At 37.7% G+C, this 21,569-nt stretch overlaps 1 protein-coding gene across 1 annotated transcript in view; it reads right to left on the minus strand.

The window, feature by feature from the left end:
- The window catches only part of LOC106170847 (atrial natriuretic peptide receptor 1-like), a 33,565-nt gene extending 12,238 nt beyond the window's left edge, over positions 1-21,327 (minus strand). Inside the window, exons 1-16 of the mRNA XM_086997094.1 lie at positions 20,774-21,327; positions 8,915-9,025; positions 7,337-7,527; positions 6,904-7,039; positions 6,482-6,715; positions 6,092-6,170; positions 5,610-5,706; positions 4,580-4,759; positions 3,946-4,023; positions 3,519-3,695; positions 2,951-3,113; positions 2,241-2,393; positions 1,452-1,626; positions 820-960; positions 464-587; positions 119-187 (exon numbers count right to left, since the gene is read on the minus strand). Of these exons, the coding sequence (XP_086853220.1) occupies positions 119-187; positions 464-587; positions 820-960; positions 1,452-1,626; positions 2,241-2,393; positions 2,951-3,113; positions 3,519-3,695; positions 3,946-4,023; positions 4,580-4,759; positions 5,610-5,706; positions 6,092-6,170; positions 6,482-6,715; positions 6,904-7,039; positions 7,337-7,527; positions 8,915-9,025; positions 20,774-21,194 (2,529 nt within the window). The 5' untranslated portion in view covers positions 21,195-21,327. The remainder of the gene's footprint in view (positions 1-118; positions 188-463; positions 588-819; positions 961-1,451; positions 1,627-2,240; positions 2,394-2,950; positions 3,114-3,518; positions 3,696-3,945; positions 4,024-4,579; positions 4,760-5,609; positions 5,707-6,091; positions 6,171-6,481; positions 6,716-6,903; positions 7,040-7,336; positions 7,528-8,914; positions 9,026-20,773) is intronic.
- Between the last annotated feature and the right edge of the window lie 242 nt (positions 21,328-21,569).

The raw sequence follows: 21,569 nt of genomic DNA on the forward strand, positions 1-21,569 counted from the left end.
ATGTGATTTAAAGGCAGAGACAAATTGTATAACACTACCGTGTTATAATATTAATGGTATGTATAGAATCTTTACTGCGATTATTCACCTAATGGTTAGTTATCACACGTCAATTTACCTTATAGACGTCGTAGTTGTCTATCACGGCATCGAAACAGGTGTACAGGTCGTTCAGTAACATCACAACCTAATATAAAACGAAATAATGGTCTTAATATAGACTTTTGAATACTACATCTTGCACATATGTGTTATATCGTATTAATTGTTGCAACACCGGCAAAAATGATCAAATTATACCGTATTAGCACACGATGATACATAAAGCAACAAATAATAATAAAAATGTAATATTATACATAATATGTTATCCCTATTATTTTGAACCAATATGTACAAACTTCGCCTCTGACGTAATGTTGTGGAACATGGCGTCACGTACATTACTGCGACGTGACTTTACCTCAAGTGGAGTACTCTCTGAGGCCAACTTCGTAAACCCGACAATATCCGAGAAGTAGACTGTTACTTCCTGGAAGGCCACGGGATGGACTGGCTTGCCAAGCTTGAGTTCTTCTGCTACTGATCTAGAAAAAAGAAATAGGAAACATCACGCAAGCACGAAACAATTCCTTGAGCATTTAATGTAGATTCCTTCGCTTCTTTTCTATCGATTTTCATGTTTGTTGCGTTTTGTTTTGTAAGCTGGTATAACAGACACGACTTTTAATTCAGAAATAATTATCGGAGATGTCACTTAAAAATAAACCTTATTTTAAATTACGTATATTCACTGTAAAAAAACGTAATAAGAAATACCTAGGTAACATTTGATAGAGCAAGGCGTCAGTTTTCTTCTTCTCGTCCACGAGTTGCTGTGTTCTTTGTTGCACGACGATTTCGAGATCGTTGGCGTATTGTTCCATTAACTCCAGCATATTGTCAATGAAATGCAATGACCTGGAACGAAAAAAAAAGTGTTTGTGCGTGCATCACTTATATAAGTACTAATTATTCTACAGAATGAAAAGAATGCCACGCCCTTTAAATACATATCTGACTCTAACAGCTCACAAATATCGGATATTTTAGAGAACGAGTATGTAACCCATTAGGGACGACAAACGAGGCACGCTGAGAAGTGAGTGACGCAAGTTTACTTCTTGCCAGAAAGAATTTCGTCATTTGGATTGCTTTCTTTCTGAGGAGCTTTGTTTAGGGGGAAATAATTTCAGAAATATTACTACCACTTCTACTGCTAATACTGCTACTACTAATAATAATAAGATGAGATAAAGAAGAATAATGCGAGAAAGAAACAAATGTGATCACTGCAGAGAATGAATGTAAGCATTTCATGTATCGTATCCGTATCTCATGCAAAAGAACAGTTAAGTCCAAGTTGACCTTCCCATCTAAATTGTTCACGCTACCGCCTAGTTTAAGCGTACCTCCCTCCGTTGGCTTCTTTGAGCTTTTTCAGGATTTCCTCGGCACTGGGTCTGGAAGCAGGTCCTTCCTGCCAGCAGAGATTCATCAGAGAATACATAGCTGCAGAACATGACTCCTGAGGAACTTTGGGACGGTACACTGGACGGATGCCCTCCTTGACAAGTGTTACTATGCCTGAAAGAGCAAGTTTTTGCACTGAGTGATTTTAATCATTTCAAGTGTTCATTCATATATGAATAAAGCAATTTTTCTTCAGTCAACGACTGAATATTGAAATAATTTACATATCCAATATTTCCATGCGTAACAGAGCATTTTCATCAGGGAATGAGGCTACTTAGGTAAAAAAAAACTCTATCCAAGAGATACTTATTAAGAATTTGATTAAGGGAAAATAATGCTTTATTCTTATAACATAACACAGCTGATGAAATTCTTCTCTGACTTCCATTCATATATAATTATACATAAGTTATGTTAATCTTGGTGTTTAGGGGTAAAACCTACAGTAGTTAATACGCATGGTAGACCAGCTTTCTTACACATATTAGATGGTGGTAGGAAACCTAGTTACTAATTGAAATGACGTACATGCACATGCATCTTCACTTTACCAGGTGGGACCATCACTCTAAGTGCATTAAAACATTAAAATGTACAATCAAAATGTATCAACCAAATCAGTCCACGCTAATTTTGTAGGTTTTGCCGTGCTTATAAAGTAGACAAGATTGAGTTTAGAAAAAGTGAACCTTTTGTACCTTCCTTTCTACCTAAGTTGTACTTACCTCTTGGTTCTAAGTCGCTCTCCGTACAATATGGCCCCCCTCGTAGGACGATCTCCTGTAGTATGATGCCAAAGGAGTACACGTCGCCTTTCTGGGTACCGCAACATTCAGGACTGGTATTGCGCAAGAGTTCCGGTGCTGTCCACAGAAGAGCTGAACAAAATTGAAATTGTTATTACAATCATGCGTTGTAACAACCGCAAATTCAACAAACCACAAAAGCATCAGTACAACCAATATGCCTTTATTGCCTGATGATCCCCGCAAGAAAACGCAGTAGATACTCCAGCGCAGTAGACTACTGCAATCATACTGCAAACCGCAGTAGACTACTGAAATCATACTGCAAACATGCTTCAAATCTGCTTCGATTTAGGAACTAATTAGCATATTTGAAACATGCTTCTATCATGCTGCTAATCTACTGCATTAATGTTCCTCTCTGTACAAAGCTATGTACTTTTTGGAGTAGAATTGCAGTAGGCTATGCTGCATTTCTACTGCAAATATGCTCCACACCACTGCTGCGTTAATGCTTTTTTGCTACTTCGATACTACTGCATTTTCGTGCGTGGAGTAACAGAGCAACATATTTTTGTGTTTGTCTATTTGGTGCCTTCTTCAATGAAATTGAGTAGACGACATTTTTTGTCTCAAAATGGTATTTTGTGAGACCTGCCCCAAGCACAATTGTAGTTGATAATGCTTACATGCATATTTTTTGTACGTGTCTGTGGTTGCCTCTTCTCCAAGTCTTAACTTCCATAGGCCATAGTCTGTGAGTTTACACACCCAGCGGCTGTCCACAACACAGTGGGAACTCTTAAGGCGACCATGGACGCGCAGCGGACTCTTGTGGAGGTAGATTAGTCCCTAGAGGTTAAAAAACGAATTTAATAAGACAAAGAGAATCATGAACGCACATGTATCAGGGAGCGTTCAGATACCTCCATCGCACTAGCTAGATGGATCCAACTCTGCGGCGATTTCACTTAAGTGCAGTCAATGTAATCGCTTTTATTGTTTAACACCACTCCTCGACCAGCAAGGGGGTAATTTACAATCGCGTGATCGCTGTTCTAAGAAACTCTTTCACTCGAGTAGGCGTGTAAGCCAATAAATAAGCTGGTTACACTGTGCATTTTAGCGAGAATCCCCCGTAGGACGTAGTCTTTATATGTACGAGATAGTAGGGGTCTTAATCTCGAAATGAATCGTCTTAGATTCTAAAATGCATTTTAACGGTAGTTTCAAACCAACAGGGAACACGGACCTCACCTTACAGATATCCGTAGCAAGGGAAATTTTAAAATTGTCGTTCAGTTGTATATCGTCGTTTTCCAGTACGTCTTGCAGGCTACCCTTGTTGGCGTAAGCACTAACTATGAATAATTGTGGCGGTTCCAGGCATGCGCCAATAAATGAATTCAGGTTGTCGTGGTTCAATTCTCGTACCTGATGTGATGGAAAACATTATAATTTCTAAATTATTTTAATGGTGTTTCAAACCAAAAATTTACCTACATTGTAAGGCTGTGATCTTTTTTATTTTTTTCTTTTTGATACGTTTGAAATTAATTATAGAACTTTTTTATAAGAATAAACAAAATTCTCAGCAGAACTACTGGTATATGTTATAAAATGTAAAAAATGTAACGTAGACTGTTATTGAAATCCACCCTTGCACCACCAGCTGAGCACCTACTTGCTGGAATTCTATCAGTACGTCCCTGTCAATTTTGATGTCATTTTTCCTGAGGAGTTTTAAAGCTACGTATTGGCCCTGGAAAATGAATAATATAGTTGTAGACGGTGCGAGGATGAGAACCTGAAACGTTTAGCCCCTCTACGTTGGAGACTGCACAGGAGCCGTAGGCACTGACCGCCTGTCGACTCTCAACCCCCCCCCCCCCCCCCCCACACACACACACAGCATAAACAATTCTATTTTTTGAGTGTCAGAATCGTGTACAGAAAATCGATACTAGTTCCTGGCCGCCAGGTCTAGAATCGCTATTCAGAAGCGATAGTATCTGGTCGCATGAAACAAACATATACAATACATGCACAAGAATGTCTTTATCAGATCACTTAAGTTAAAATTTAATTTGAATAGCGAACTATTTAAACAACCAAATCAATAGTTATTGTGGACAAAAGCGGAAAAAATCTGTAAAATCACACATATTATCTGTATCTAAAAGCATCTACCTTGCCCATCAGTCTCTCTTTCACACGCACACGCATGCACGCACATAAACACACACACGCGCAAACACAAGCACGTCTATTCGTAAGAACACAAGCACTCACATAATATAACACCAATTTACTATTACCTTATAACGGCCGACCCGGAATGTGTTTAGAGAGCTCAGCTCGGACGCTCTAATGTTAATGTCGTCACTATGAACGCTAGAGTGGTCATCTCTGTTACCTGATCTGGCATTGGATTTTGTTCTACCGGGTGTCCCATGCGTTCCAACTGTTAAGTTACTCAGGTTGCTTTTCGTCTCCCCCTGTTAAGGCAAATTGATTCTTAATTCATTTAAAGTGCCATATGTTAACTGTGATCCACTGTAGTATCAGACGGATACATATAGTTTCTTCCATCCAGATTCATAGTAGAATTTTAAAATCTAATTGTGTTCCAGTGGCCCATTAGTATTTCCCAGTGACATTTTGAAGGCTAAACGGTGCCAAAATCAAGCTGTTGGTGTAAACTGCTTCGTAATTAACGATTTATCAAGATTTATCAAGTGAACAATTAACAGCTATCATTTTTATTACTTTTCCTAGAAATGGAATATGTTTTCTTTTGAATAAAATGCATAAGCTATATGGACAAACAAAGCATCCGTTGTGATATATGAACCATCATATTCAGTCCATTTAGTAATAAATACTAAAAAAAAAATATCAAAGGTTATCATCATTATGCTCGCTCCGAATTTGAGAATCGCGAATTATGATGGCATTTCTAGTGATAAAGCACCTCAGGGTATTGTGTTAACCATGCATTATATAATTAAGGTTGCTTAGTGTGTTAACGCGAAAAAACATGTAATCTAGTGGATACTGGGCCTGCTTGTAAAGTAACCCAGGCTGGAGAGTGTAATTTATTGTGATGACTGCTTGCTGTTAGTACCTAGAGACCATGAAAGCCGTCTTACTTATATATACGTAAGCTTACTTAAATCAATGTCTGATTGACAACAAAAGAGGTCTACCAGAAAAGACTGACTATGCAATTGACTAAATAACACGTTTCATTGAAAAATAATAAATTAATCAACAGAATAACAGACTATGTAAAGGAAGAAAGAAAAGGGGAAGACATGAAAAAAGGCGTTTCTTACTATGACCTACCCGACTGCCGAAAGCCTGCCGCTTTGATATGATGGTCAGATCCTTAGAGTGTATCCTCCAGGTCTCCAAACTCAGCTCTCTCTCGAATTTCAATTTTCTGAGATCAAAATATTAATCCATGGGATATTATTTTACGTTAACTGTTATACCAGTGATACCAGTACATCAGAAAAATACATTTATTTTGATTGGTCAAAGAAATTTGTCTTTGTCATTTAATATAAAATCACTACAATGTCTGAAAACCATTTTACAATAATTCAACTTAATACAAAAAAAAAAAAAAAAACAAAAAAAAAAAAAAAAAAAAAAACAGCATCAACACAAAAAATCATATATGCATCCATAAATGCTAACATTTATACTTTGAATAATTAATGCAATTGCATCTTCAGCGTCTATTTAGATGCGGGTACAAATTGTCCCTTATTTTTCGTCATGACGTATTTATATATTGACGTTAAGATCAATATTCACTTTACCTGTGGTAAAACAGGGCCAAGCAGATCACTGCGGTGAGTATCGCGGCCAATACACACGGCACCACGATATAAACTGTGACTGAAAATGCGAGTCAATAATAATAATAATAATAATAATAATAATAATAATAATAATAATAATGCAAATATTAATATTAATTAATATTTCAACCTTCATTATATTGTTGTATGTACAGCAGATTTGAAGAAAACTTAAAGAAAATATTGATTTTTTTTTTAAACAACGTTTATTCAAAAGAATGAAGTATTGATACCCCAGCATATTCAAGTTAAGATGATTTACTGAAAATAAATAAATAAATAAATAAATAAATTCATTAATCCATTATAGAATGATGAAAAAGAATAAAATTCAGATTTGCGTCTTACAGTTTGTCTTTTCTTCCACACACAATTCGTTCGTCCAGCCACAGGGCGGGTGGTCTAAGGGTGGGGTTGTCTTTCCCCCCGGAAACACCACCTCAACGTCTCTGTATGTGGTGAAGTTGTCCTTGTGGTAGAAGTAGTCCGCAAAGACTATAAGTTTACCGTCTTTTATAAACTGTAAACTGTAGTCCGGATTACGGTTGCCAATCTCATCGATGGACACAACCCCGGTTATGCCTGTAAAGGCAATAATAATAATAATAATAATAATAATAATAATAATAATAATAATTTATTTATCATTCTATTTAAGAATAACCGCCAAGGATGCCAATAGACGTTTATACCATTCAAAATAGTGAATAAATATGGCACATCCGGCCCAGTCATTCACAAACTATTTTTGGATAGGTTTTGATACAAACCTTTGATAGTTTTATTGTACATTTGCCTGGCAATACGCTGACCATCAAATTCGTTCCCGCCTTCTTCAATGACGTCATTAAGCGCATGCGCATACAACATTATGGCATCATATATCATGCCAGCATGAACGTCCACCTAAAATATAACATCGTTTCGAGTCAAACTGTACCCAACTACCTTGCGTCTTTGCGACCGCGTCTTTGCGACCGCGTATTTATTCTTAAAGAAATTATATATATGAGGAAAAATTATAAACATTTTTCTCCCTGTCTGTTATTAATTTATCTATTCATTCATCTATTTTTGCTTTTTTCTGTCCATCTCCTTCCAAACCTTGGACTGGTCTGAGCCAATGACCTAGATAAGCCAGACTCAATCATTCCTTATTCATACCGATAGATGTCACCTTGATCACCCCCAGTCTTACCGCACCTGTTCGCCTTCCGTCCAGTTGTGGTAAAAGGGCGGATCCGACATTCGCTGTCTGACATTTGACTTGAAGACCTCCCATTCCTCATTATGGGGCTCGTGAAGATTGACGTTCAGAACGCCGTTAAAGGCCTTGGCGGCATCCTCATCTCGCCCGTCCTCTCCCATCCATGTATTTGCGCCAATGTGCGCGTCTATAGTTCAGGTAGACGAAGGAAATGATAAAATTAGAGTTAAAAAAATCAAGCAAAATCTAAAAATAATTAATAGGAAGGGGAAAAATACAGGCTGTGTTAAAAAGTTTGGACGATGATCATTTTTATATATCCGACCAAGAATTTACTGAATTTTTAGAAAAACACTCACTGACCTGTTAAAAGAGTTCAAACAGCAAACGTTATTTTAAACAAAGTTAATCACAATTACATGCATACACTAACTGGATCCTTGACATATCATAGGGCGTAACCATATAACCGTTATATATGTTATTGTTGAACCACTGCGCAATCAAAACCTTAACCGGTCTAATCGAACTGGTCTTTACCGTATACAAGTTTTGGTGCACCGTTAATGAATGGAAGTATACATTACCCTCAACATTGCCTCATACATGTACCACAGGCGTTGGAGCTTTGAACGAGCCCCAGTGCCGCTCATAACTCTTTCTATTATTTTGTAATTTAGCTAATGGATGAGAAGCCAAAGTAACTTAGAATTACATCAATATCGCCGTTCTCAAAGGCAAAGTGACGCAGGTGTTGTCCCCACGAGTTTTCCGATGATTGACAGAATATGTACGACGACGATTAAGCATTTACCATAGGGAAGCCAGTAATCCATGGCAAATCTCTCAATTACGATAATCCGGTAATATATTTCTAAATGTATCGGGTAGCTATAAAAACGTTAATAAATTCAATAAAAAGTTCAATACCTTAAACAGTTTTGAAGAAATTGCAATGGCATTTGGGATATCAAAGAATAAAAAATCGTTTGTAAAGTAAATGCTGAAAATGTCATGACTCTACCTGTTGTAGTTTTGGCACAATCTTTAGTAAAAATACCATGCCTGGCCATGTAACTTCTGGTGTCTGTGTCTGGCAGTTTTTGACACTTACTTGTCAATGTGCATGATAATATCAAAACTGTTTAACTTTAAAGCTTGAAGTTTTCAAGGTTGACCATTAATCGTGTCTCAAAAGTCTGTACTGAATTCCAATTCAAAAGCTTGTGAACTAATGAAGTGATTAGACTTTGAAATTAGTAATGATATTTTCGAGTCACACGATACACAGATACACTATACAGCTACCGGTATAACAGATATGCTTATGACTAATGATGTCAAAGGGGCTCATTTATTTTTTCTCTGAAATAGTGGTCCTTTTACGATAATGGTATGCAACATCCTACTAATCAAATTTTGACTCTTATCAGGCCTTTCCGGGCCAAAATGGGTTTTGTTTGAACTCCCTACCGCCATACATACATACACACACACGGGGGGAGAGAGAGAGAGAAATAGAGAGGGAGAAGGGGGCTGTGCATTGTATGCGTAAATGAAGCTACATGTATTACCTGGAAGCAGATCTATGGTGATAAAGGCGTAATCTCCGTTCAACATGCCGAGATCATACGCGTGGAGAAGGAGTTCCCGGATGTCCCCGCCACCGGCACATAGAATGATAACTAGAAATAAAAAAACATGCATTTGTCGGTTTGAACTTGGCGAACAGCTTGTGAAAAAAAATTAAAAATGAAAAAACCCAGCAAAGTTATTGCTAAGGAATGACATTTCTATGCTCTACTCTAAACATATGGGTGAAACGCAATGTATTTCGTCTGCTTTAGGTCGTAATTCTCTCTGTATCAATCAATGGTTACGTTTTCAGAGGAGTTTCCGTTCGAGGCAGACGCGAGGACTTATTAAGATCCCCATAAAACACTACGATGGGCATGTTCATTTTAACATGTTTTAGTCTGGCATTATTTTGCAATCAAAATTGACTCAGTCCGACCAACAATTTTCAAATAACATTTTTTGCAAATCCCTATGTGATATAATTCGCCTTATTGTGGTAACCTTTCTAATATGATAAAAAAAGACACTGATCTGGGTCTAATGTTTAGTTGTAAACTCATGATTCTGTGAACAAAAATGTTTTTCTGAACCATTATCTATTTGATGACGCCTGAGAAATCAGTGTAGGCGACGTGCAGGGCTTTGTTGTGAAGAAGGAAAGAAGAGCAAGGGCAGCGCATACTACACGTTGAGTAGCTTCAAGTTCAAAACAAAACATATCATTTTCAATAAATACATGAAAAGTCACTCAAGGTTTTGAGAAAAGAGAAGAAATCCTCACCTAAATAATGCTGCCCAATAAAGGATATTCCTTGACACACAATAGTTTAATAACTCATGTTCAATTGCACTGGCAGTTAAGTGAAATAGAATACCGCGAGTCAACAACTGATGTCAAAACGAAGTAGGGAATGAACCCATTCATCATATTAATGGGCAATGGTTTAAGTATTAAGATTAAGCTTTTTGTATTCTTACTTATTAAAAGGCCATAAGGAAACCAAAAGCGGCTTATTAACCCTCGTCCAAAACAGATGATTGACCTTGCAGAATTGGTCAAGGTGAATATTTATTTCTAGACTACTTCAATGACGGGTTCTATACGAGACCTATGCATGCCGAATTCAAATTAAAAGCGTGTGTAAACCGTTAGTGTTTAAGAGTGCGTATTGAATTCTCTATCCTCTACCAGAATCTCAGATAAATATGTATACTTTTTTTCTGACAATACAGAAAAGTACCATCATTTATCTAGAGACATTTTCGTGAATATATCTAGTAAAAAAAAAAAATCAATCTGTGGTCTCGGTAGAGGGTGCACATTCTCCCTTGTAAACGGCAATCTGCAAATAAGGCTTATTGTAAACACGTCAAGTATATTGACAAAGAACCAGTCTCATATGTCAGGGTTATAAATGTTCTGTTAGTGCCACGAGTGAAGGAATACCCTTTAATGTCGCAACATTGGGCACCAAATGAGCTTTCGCGAGTAAACACACGGGTATATTTCTTTATCAACACATCCATCCTGTCTACGATCTGTGTCATTTTTCACTGCCAAGTAATGATCAAAACGTGATAGAACTGATGATGAATCTTATGGTCCATATCCAAGAGAAGATTAATTTAAACTAGTGGTTTTACGATAAACAAGTCTTTCTGGGAATAATGATACGTCTATGAAGGCAACAAAACTACGGAAATACTATTTTATTGGTGATTGTTAAAATACTGAAAGCTGTTTTTTTATTTAGTGCAAAATTACTTTGAAACAAGAACCAGCGCAGGCCAAAAACCAGATAGCCGAAGTAAATATCCATACGTAGTAAGACAACCACATAGTATATGTATGTATATATACGTACAGGTACATGTATAGGATATTTATATTATTATTGTCGGTCATCTGTAGTTAGACCATTTTGCGTGTGTTTCATTTTTTGTTATTTACAATCAAAGATATGATTGGCCTGTCAGATCGGCCACACAGGGTGATGGTGGTAGCTTTCCATGTGGTACCAATACTAGAAGCTAAATAATTGTTGCGATACAAAAGCCAGTGGAAAGTTGGTTTGTGAATAGGATTGTTGTATATTTGTGTCTTTCTTAAAAGCTGTGCTTGTGGAAAAAAGAAGGACGGATTTCTGCTAAAACAGACTGATTCTGCAAAGCAACCTTTATATAAAATTACCTAATTGGTGAAGAGACAAAAACCTAGCATATGCCCTTTAAGAAGTGAATTCGTGGCGTTCTAAAATCAATACAGTTAAACCACATCAGTCCATTTTCACAGTCGAACCATTACAGTACAAAGCTTACATGCATATAGCTATTTTCGTTTGAAGGCAACATTTTATGGCACTGAAAACCGTGTATTTCTGGATAAATGTTGCAATAGAAAAGAACAGGCACACTGTAGTCTACAAGTAGTATAGAGTAGTAGTATATAGACGGACCTTGGTGTGTGATCTGCCCTTAGTACATGGTCGGAAGCCAAGCTTCCAAGTGCTTTGTTGCGCAATAAATAAATAAATAAATAAATAAATTAATTAATTAATAAGATAAAATAAAACCATCATTACAAAGCAACGGTGACAGTTAAAGTTATGCTTTATACTATTATCAATTTAACACAAATAGTACATGTGATTGAATTTTACTTTCGGTAATGTCATACAACCTATAACGTGTATTTCTTATTGATTTTTTTGCTCCAAATCAAACTAACCTCCTAAAAAAGCAATTGTGACCTTCTCACGAATCACTGCTCGAAACGTCCCTGCACATAGATTCGATGTTTGGTACGACTTCTAATTAAATTACTTAGTTCTAAAGGAATCATGATTCATTTAGACCCCGATGAATCTTCTTGACATTTCCGGAGGAAAAGCGGCATCGGGTATTTTTATTTGAGGGGCTTTATTTCGTCTCTAAGTGTTGGTTTAAAAAACCTTTGTAATATTTAGACACAACAATATGAGCTTTTCAATCAGTTACAATAAAATGTAGGTATATCTTTCTCTAACATTGCAATTACCAACATTACAGCCAAAAAATCGTCGGCACAATTAATTAATGACAGAGGCAAAGACACACAATGATGTGGACGATTGAACAATGCTATCTTTTCGTGGGGCACAGGATATGCCCAACGGCCGGGGACGAGCGCGTTTTTATAATTCGAACAGATTATACCTGGTGGATGAAAAAGAAACGTACTGAAATTTAAAATTAATATCTAAAAATTAAACATGATTAAACTACATTCATCATATATATATAGAGAGAGGAGGTGATTTTCAAGTGTATCTCATCCCCCCCCCCCCCCCATCCAACTGCCCATACACATACAGGACAACACTCAACACGCATGTTATCTTACTTCTTGAGTCTCTACCCATAGTTTGCATTATTCCTCTGTTTGTCGAGTCCTTGCTCGTCGTCGACGATCCAGGTGCTACGCTATGAAAGTCACCAATTGTAGCACTCTTGCTTTCTAGAGTCGACTTCACCGCATTGCCAATCACCTGCCAGACGCTTTCCGTGGACGCCAATATGCCAACGTGGTTCCACTTGAAATAAGCACAGATGTGCCAAAACATGCGGGCAATTTTGGCGTACGGCCCGACCGTTCTGACAAAAGTGGGAAACTGGACCTTGTTAGAGAGTTTACTGGCAGAACATCCATAAGAAACCATCGGAATGTTCATGACCCCCGCCCATAGGCCAACGGGCTCGCAGACTTCGTCGCATGCACCCCCAATGTACGCATGCAGCTTTTGGGAATGGTCTCCGTCATCTTCGTAATGCGTGTGTGGGGATATCTCAGTAAAATGGTCGAATAGGCTTACGGCAGCCTCCAAACCTTTATGCGCGTTGCAGTTGGTGTCCATCCATGAGAAGCGAACTGTTCGACCGGGTAAGATGATCAAATCTGCGTTGAGGTCCTCCACGGCGATGATGACCGCCGAAGCTGAACGGCGTCCCGCTGGCCACGAGCCAGTCCACGGTATAAGCACTCCGAGATTTACTGTAACGTTGGGATCGGGCACTTGCGTTGCATTCTGTGTGTCACCCCAGGCAAGCACGTGCAGCATGGTGCAGGCAATGAGAGGCGTCAACTTGGTCATTGCTGGATCGACTTACGCATTGCGACCGACAGACGTTTGCATATTTCTGTTCACACACCGAGAGTACTTCATCTCTTTTAAAATAAGACAGAGGCCAGGCACCATGGATGACCAAAAGCCATCTCCATAGCCGACTCAGAATAGCTACTCTAGGCGAATGCTCTGGTCAAGACGTTTTGGCAAGTTTTAATCATGGAAATCCATACACAATGCACGTATGCCTCCAAAGTTGAATCTGCCCAACAAAACCGCCTTCATCATGCAGAATAAGCAGTGAACACGAATCAAAACACAATGTGCAATGATGAAACAATACTCCATGAAGGTTTTAAGTCACGTCATGGATCAACCTACATGGTCAAATTATTCAGTGTATAAGTATGATACATCATCTCCTGTCGAAACAAATTGAAATATATCATCTACGAAATGACAACTGCATCTTCAAAATCACCACTACATCTTAAGATGCTTTAACGCAGACAACGTCAAATTAAAAGAAAGCTGAAAAGTCATTTCACTTTTATATGCCAACGAATTACCACTAAACTAAACATGGCGGTAACAAATATGAACCTTAATAGGATTTGTCTGATGGAACTTATCATTCACTTTTCAAATGATACATTAACCGCGATACTAAGACAAGTCAACTGAGGCCGTGAATCAGAGAAGAAATCACAGGTCGTGTCTCCTAGAAAGATGTCTTCAATGAACGGCGACAAAAGAATAGGTCAATCAAGTCCGTGGCGGATACAAGTGAATTTACCGTATTGAGAGGCAGGTGTCTAATGGCTTGGTCAATTGTGAACTTTATCTATCAAGCAAACTACATCCCTAGTTCCCGTTTCTACCTTCCTATGTATGTTTATTTCTGACTGTCATCAAATAGGAAAAAACACATACGTTTTCACACAGCTTCGCACGTAGTTATTATAATTACAGGCGTCATTCGAGTGGGTTAATTTAAGGCTTTCACGGATGATGAAACAGCGGGTGCTCGTCTGCAATTCGATTCTGGTCGCTGTCTCCGGTCGTCACGTTCTGTTGCATTCCCCTCTTAACTTAAAAGCGAATTAACTGTTACTTGGACCTCACATCATTAGGATTCTATTTAAGTGCGCAGTCACTTTAGTCGATAAGTCGAAAGTCACGCAATTTGGATAACAAATACCTGTCCTTTTCGTCCCTTGCATCACATCTTTTCTTTTAATTTGGTTGTTTCATTACTTGGCAGATTTCTTCAGCGTTTGTTAGATAGGTTCCCAAGTCATTTTAGAATATATAAATGACACGGTGCTGCCGACGTAAATCCTCCTCTTCTTCTGGAAGAGAAAATTACAGACTAGTCCCCTAAAGCCCCTTGACCTATTGTCTCTGGAAATTGCCCAATTTTGCCAAGACAAGAAAAAAAAGAACAGACACTAAAATTCAATGCAATGAATAGGTAATAGGCATCAGATAATTACAGCCTAGCTGCCGAAAGATAATTGCCAAAATGATGATTTTGCATGGTGAGCGCAAAATAACTTGCAAATAAGCCATACGATCAATCATATTGTTATTATCATTGTTATAGGAAACGTTTATGTAAGGGGAATCAACGTTTCTAACACGCAGTATGATGGTAATGGAAAAGACATGTCATTCCGGGTTGACTTTATTGGTGCTGGTTTTAACATCAGGTCTTTAGACGGAGTCTGTACTTTAAGAACAAATTGTTGTTCTGTGTCAGCCCAATGTGTTTAAGGAGCATAACAAGAATGCATCGGTTTTATGTAAACAGTAAAATAATGTTAGTTATTATAATCAGTAATATAGTATTATTTTCTCTGGGCGATGAAAAGATCATTGCATTGCAATCGGTTATGCCTGGCGCCTACCTTAGTAAAAACTGGTACTCGTTTTAAAATGTTTGAAAAAATTAGTTGAAATCTCTGGTATATACAGGAGGAAAGAAAAAAAATGAACAATTCTGACCCATGTTGTGCACAAACTGGCTACATGATCAGTTAATTCTTTTTTACTGATTTCGACAGATATTATGAAGGATTCAGTCTACCTTTTATGAATAATAAAATTGATTTCATGCATATGTTCATGGATTTTAAAATGGATTTGACTAATTGTTAATTGTAGATCCAGGAAGAAATATCCCTTTGGTTGAAATTTATCCATTTCCCCTTACATGAAAAGAAAAATAAAAAGGGAAATATATAAATATAACGATAACGGAATTTTATAAATAAGAAAAAAGAAAATAAAAAAGTTAGCACACACACTTGACGGCAACTATATGTGGGGTCTGGCTCGCTTTGGACGGACATTTCTTTTTCACAAATAATTTTTCATCCTAATGCCCCCCCCCCCCCTGCAATATCCGACATACATTAACATGTAATCATGGATCATGTAAATTGTCTGGACTAATTAAGCTGTCTAATTATGTGTTTTCCCTACATTGTCAGCCACATGTCTACGATCAATCCTCAATGATAGGAGTTGTCTCTCTCATGTCGGCTATTTGTTGCAGACAAATATTGCAACTGCGAAGAAAACATTGGGAAATGAATTAATTGCACAATCACCTAATACAACCTAGCATACTGTAAGTATCAACGATAATACGGTTTCATAAATACTCGTTTAGCAACGCGACCTGATTATAGACTCAGTAATTGAGATTGCAATCCAGTTGGGTTGGTATGAATGAAGCACAGTGCTGAAACAAACGAACAGAGATTCTTTGCATGTCTGGAATAGGAAGAATAGTGTGTGATCCAAATGGAACCTGATATTTGTATTTCCACGTTATTTCTCAGTCTGTCTTCTGGGGGGTCCGCTGGGGCGTGCAGGCAGGGATAATTGTATATACTTATTAACCTTTTGGAAGTAAAACAAAAATGCATTCGAACCTACGAACAGAGCTACGGTATACATGTACATATAACATACATAAAGCTTACTTTTCGCTTTGGTTCCTATGTGGTCTACCAGCTGTCTCTTGGTCCACATTGAGTGACCAATTGAACCATCACTTGACTTGAAACTGTGAAAGTCATTAATCTTCACTCCGGCGCTGGTCAATTTTGCCGTTAGGAAGTGAGCCGTTGATTCCCATTTTTCTTCGGACAACGATAAGATGGCAGTGTATCTCCATTTCCATAACCTAAAAGCCCGTATAAGAATGTTATGGACATTAATGAGTGGTCCAGCAATATTACTCACAGTATTGTAATTCTGTCGATCAGAAAGACGAGGGGAATTACAGCCCCAGGACACATAGGGAGTGTCCCATTTTGACGCAAGGAGTCCAACGGGAACGCAAACATCATCACATGTGCCACCGATAAAGACATTAACTCCAATATCCTCCAATGATAATGCTGCAGAAATTCCTCCTCTTGAGGTACATTTTGTATCTCTCCAGGAATATGACAGTTTTCGGTCTCCCAGCAGAAAGTTGGCCTTGTTAATTTCATTGACTGCAACTAAGACTGCTCCTGCCTGTTGTGTGCCTTTTCCGCCCTTACAAGTGAATGGAATTAAACCCCCAATTCGAATGTTACCACTGTTTGAGCTGTCATTATCTAAATCACTGTCGTAATTTAGCGAAACTGCAACGGTCAATGTACAGCTTGTCACAATTAAGGCAAATATTAACAAATACATGTGTCTTTCACTTACAGGAAACTGAAAAAGTTCTTTTCTGGGTATCAATGTCCCCACCAATCCATCAAGAAGTCCCGTTGAGATGTTAAGTATATCGGGTTTTATATACATTTGTTGTTTCGCCGCATCATACCATTGTATTAATATACCTAGATTCTACTTGGAATCATAACACAATCTTGTTCACTGATAATGAAGTACGTAAGCGCAGCAGGCGGTTTTCTCGGAAAACACATACGCTCTTATCTATTCATTAGCATGCGATTGTTCTGTCCAATAAATACAAGTATCAACTCTTTTCAACGACACCTCTAGTCCTAGTAATTTATACTTTAATTGAAAAGCAATTGCATATATAGCGCCCGTAATTAGAATTAGATTGCTTCCCAGTGTTTTCCATATCTTCAGTACCCCTACAATATGTATATGGTGGCAAAATTGTTTTTACCTTCGGCGTTTTGAGATAATCCGAGGCCGCTGCCATTTCCAATAAAAATTTGTGGTTATCAACTACATGAATATATGCCTGGGGAAAAAACAGTGCTCATTATTGAACTAAGTTTGATTGGCATCGGTTTCGCATCTTTATTACCCGTCTAATTTATATGAGATTGGAATCAAGCAGTTGTCCTTGCATGGACGTTTTGAGAAATTCCAACATGGCCGCGATTTGCTGTATAATTACTTTGGAATTAACTACTGCCAGGGATGTATTCTCCATTAGCGAATAAAAATCGATCTTTAATATTTTCCACACTTTTTACAGAATAACTATATGTGGAGAGTAACAAGTGTGTATTCTTAGGTATTTGAATAAAATCTAAAATGCCCTAATTTACCATAGGAATTAAAACTGTACATACTGTAGGCTTTAACAACTGCAGGGAGATGCCAAATCCATTCTGAAATTAAGTCAAAGTTAGTTTGTTTCTTAATGTTTATCATATCCTTTTGAGATATTAAAATACCCATATTATATGTATCTGGTGGGGAACAAGCATGTTACCTTGGGTATTTGAACGTAAAATTAAGCCCCCCACTTTTTCCTAGGAATACTGGTAAATGGGTTTCAATTACTGCCAGAGAGACAAAAAGTCCATAATTATTTCAAATAAAGTTCACTTTAGTCTGTTTCCCACTCTTTACCATATGTCTACTGCCCCTAAGAAGCCATGATTTACATCTGGTATGTAATAGGGGTAGATCTTTGAGCACTTTGAGAAAAACGAAGATGGCCGCCATGTGCTTAAGAAATACTAGTTTATGGGTATTTATTAGTATTCCCAATACAAATGGCAGTCACCTCGTGTTTCATTTAAATAAAACCCAAGTGTGTACATTTGGTACAACAAGGTGTTTATCGTGGTGATAATAAGGATGTGAGAGGTACTGGCATAACGGATCCAATTGATTAAGATCACATACCCCTGTATCCTTGTGACAGTTATTGAAAAACAACATACTGGTATGAATTCCTGCGGTTAATGACACCATCTCGGATTTTTCTCATTTACAAAATGATACACACTTGTTCCTCACAAGGCAAATATCACAGGGGGAAATAACGATGTGATAAACACTGACAACCAAACTGAATCCAATTTTAATTGTATAACTAACTCTATATTTCTCTAGCAGTAAAACAAAATCCAAGAATCAGTATCCCTATGCCAATTGCCAGCTATCTCGGATTTTTCTTGTAACCTACTCTCTATCTATCTATTTACCTATCATATATATATATATATATATATATATATATATCCTAATATTGTCCGGTAAGACTAGGTCAGATACCAATTGGGTCTTTGCATTGTTAAAACCATTATGAGCATGTTTATGTCCCCATAACAAGTTCCATCACGAGCTCTTTGAAATAAAAAACTTTGATGCATTGGTTTACCTAATCGCTGCATATGGAGCAGACGTGTAGCATCAACCAATTCACAGATCAGATACATCTATGTCTCCAACAGAGCAATTGCATCTCTAATTTCGTTAGCAGTGGATAGGTGTACACTGTACAAGTTATTAAAGTTATTTAATGCAAATTATTACATACTGGGCACAAATTCTGAATTTGGATGATGGGATCCTAGTTAAACAATCATATTTAGATGAAGTAATACACTTTGATCTAAAGTCAAACACCAGGCTTGACAACACATTATTTGTCATGGAGTGAAAGGTTTAATGAAATTATTGTAGAAAATGGCTTTGGAATGGTGGATGAGACAGTAAACGGATGGAACTTTAGTCAGGACATTTAGTGAAAGGATCAGAGACTGTCGCGTGTAACGGTGACAAAGTAACATTTAGTCGAGAAAGTACAAAATATGAAAAAGAAAAAATAACTTGGAGCAATAAATGATGAGTAAAAACGTGAAGTATTTACGTGATTTCGAGTAATTAGCCACAATGTGCATATTGAAATGGGTAGACATGCCAAAGACAACCCAAAGCCAGTTGAGGAAAAAATATGTCAAAATTGCAATCTTGAAATCACTGGGGATGAAAAACTCTTTTTGATAACACTACCGTAGATACATCAGATACAGATATGAGTTTTACGGGGAAGCTCGATGAGAAAACTCTTGTTTTGAATTTCTGAACGACAGCAATAATGTCACATACAAACTGGTAATGGATAACACTAGCTGGGCAGTGGTCATTTCATTAGCACAATTTCTCCATATCTCCTTTGATAAAAGAAAGAGTGCTGCATCTCTCGCTTAGTAATGCAAGGAAAACTGAATGATTTCTATATTGCAACTCATTGTGAAGTGTTTTAGTTGTTTTGTATACTGTATAAGCACATGTAATACTGTCACAGTCTTTTCTATATTTATTATAATGTCAGTGTACCATCTCAATGCGCTGTGAGAAGAGGCCAGGATATAAGTACGAATATTACCTGTACAAAATCACGGGCGGATATAGGCCGTCTTCTTTGTCTTCCAGAAGACGGTCAGATTTTAAAGTTTACAGTGATAGGTATATAAATCTTCTGTTGGAAGACGTCAAAATTGGAGGATGGATCAACAAAGATAATTTGGAAAACTGTCAGAAAATAGCTCTGAATCCGCCCCTCCAAAATAATGGGAAGCGAACTATGGTTCATAGCGGACCTGCATTCCTGTTACACCGTCATATCCACCCTCCAAAATAATTTTTCAGATATTGTTACAAAAAAAAAAAAATACTTTAAAAAAATTAATCGCTAAACTTTGAATGTCGGAACGGATTCATAAACCATTGGAAAGTATGGGGAAATTTATCGTTTAACCCAGGAGAATCCGATTATGGCACTTTTCCCAACAAAAAGAAGAGTTGTCATCCTATTAATTTTCAGCCCCCCCCCCCCCCTTCCAGTATCATCTGATAGGCAATTACACGTAATCATGTCAATTGCCTGAACTAATTTAGCGGTCATATCGCATGCTTGCCTGCGTTGTCATTCACATTTCTATGTTAACTCTTCATTGATAAGCGCTGGCCTTATCATCTGGGTGATTAGTTGCAGAAAAATCATGGCGACTACTGCTGTTTACGTGTACAAGACACTGTGGAACGACTTTATTGTACTATCACCCAGTGCAACCTAGCACAAATATCAATGCTAATACAGTGTCATAAATACTCGTGATTGTTTAACTATACTCGACCATGATTATGGACTAAGTCACTGAGATTGCAATCCAGTTGGGTTAGATAGTCAGTACATGTTTGGATTAGGAAGAACCCGTATGTTCTAAATGGAGCCCCATAAACACGTTGCATCCCACGTATTGTACGTTTAAGACCAGCCTATTTTGGGGGGGGGGGGGGGGTCCACTGGAATGCGCTCACGGGTGTGTTAATTACTTGGACAATTTTATGTACTTACCAAGCTTTTGGGCGTATAACAAAAACACATTCGTACCTACTCTTAAAACTACGGTACACATCAAAAAAAAAAAAAAAAAAATATATATATATATATATATATATATATATATATATATATATATATATATATATATATATATATATATATATATATATATAGCTTACTTCTCGCTTTGGTCGCTATATGCTCTACCAGCTGTCTCTGTGTCTCCATTTGGTGATCGTTCCTTAAATATGAACCATCACTTGACTTGAAACTGTGAAAGTCGTTAATCGTCACTCCGGCGTCAGACAGTTTTGCCGACAAGAAGTGAGCCGCTGATTCCCAGCTTTCTTCGGCCAATGTTAAGATGGCAGTGTATCTCCAGCCCCATAACCTAAAGGTCCGTATAAGAATATTATGGACATTAATGAGTGGTCCAGCAATATTACTCACAGTATTGTAATTTCGTCGATCTGAAAGACGGCGGGAATTACAGCCCCAAGTCACATAGGGAGTGTCCCATTCTGACGCAAGGAGTCCAACGGGAACGCAAACGTCATCACATTCGCCGCCGATAAAGACATCAACTCCAAAATTCTCCATTGACAATGCTGCAGAAATTCCTCCTCTTGAGGTACAGTTTGTATCTCTCCAAGAATATGACAGTTTTCGGTCTCCTAGCAGAAAGTGGGCCTTGTTTATTTCATTGACTGCGACTATGACTGCGCCTGCCTGCTGTGTGCCTTTTCCAATCTTACCAGTGAATGGAATTAAGCCCCCAAGTCGAATTTCACTACTGTTTGAAGTGTCATTTCCTAAATCACTGTCGTAATCTGGCCACACTGCAACGGCCAATGTGCAGCTCGTCAGCATTAAGGCAAATATTGATACATGCATTTGTCTTTCGCTTACAGAAAACTGAAAGGTTCTTAAGTTTTGTTTTCGCTAATTAATGTCCACAGCAAACCACAAAGGTGT

This window comes from Lingula anatina, chromosome 10 (assembly GCF_051362555.1).
Source record: "Lingula anatina isolate TDL-2025a chromosome 10, LinAna3.0, whole genome shotgun sequence".
NCBI lineage: Eukaryota > Metazoa > Brachiopoda > Lingulata > Lingulida > Lingulidae > Lingula > Lingula anatina.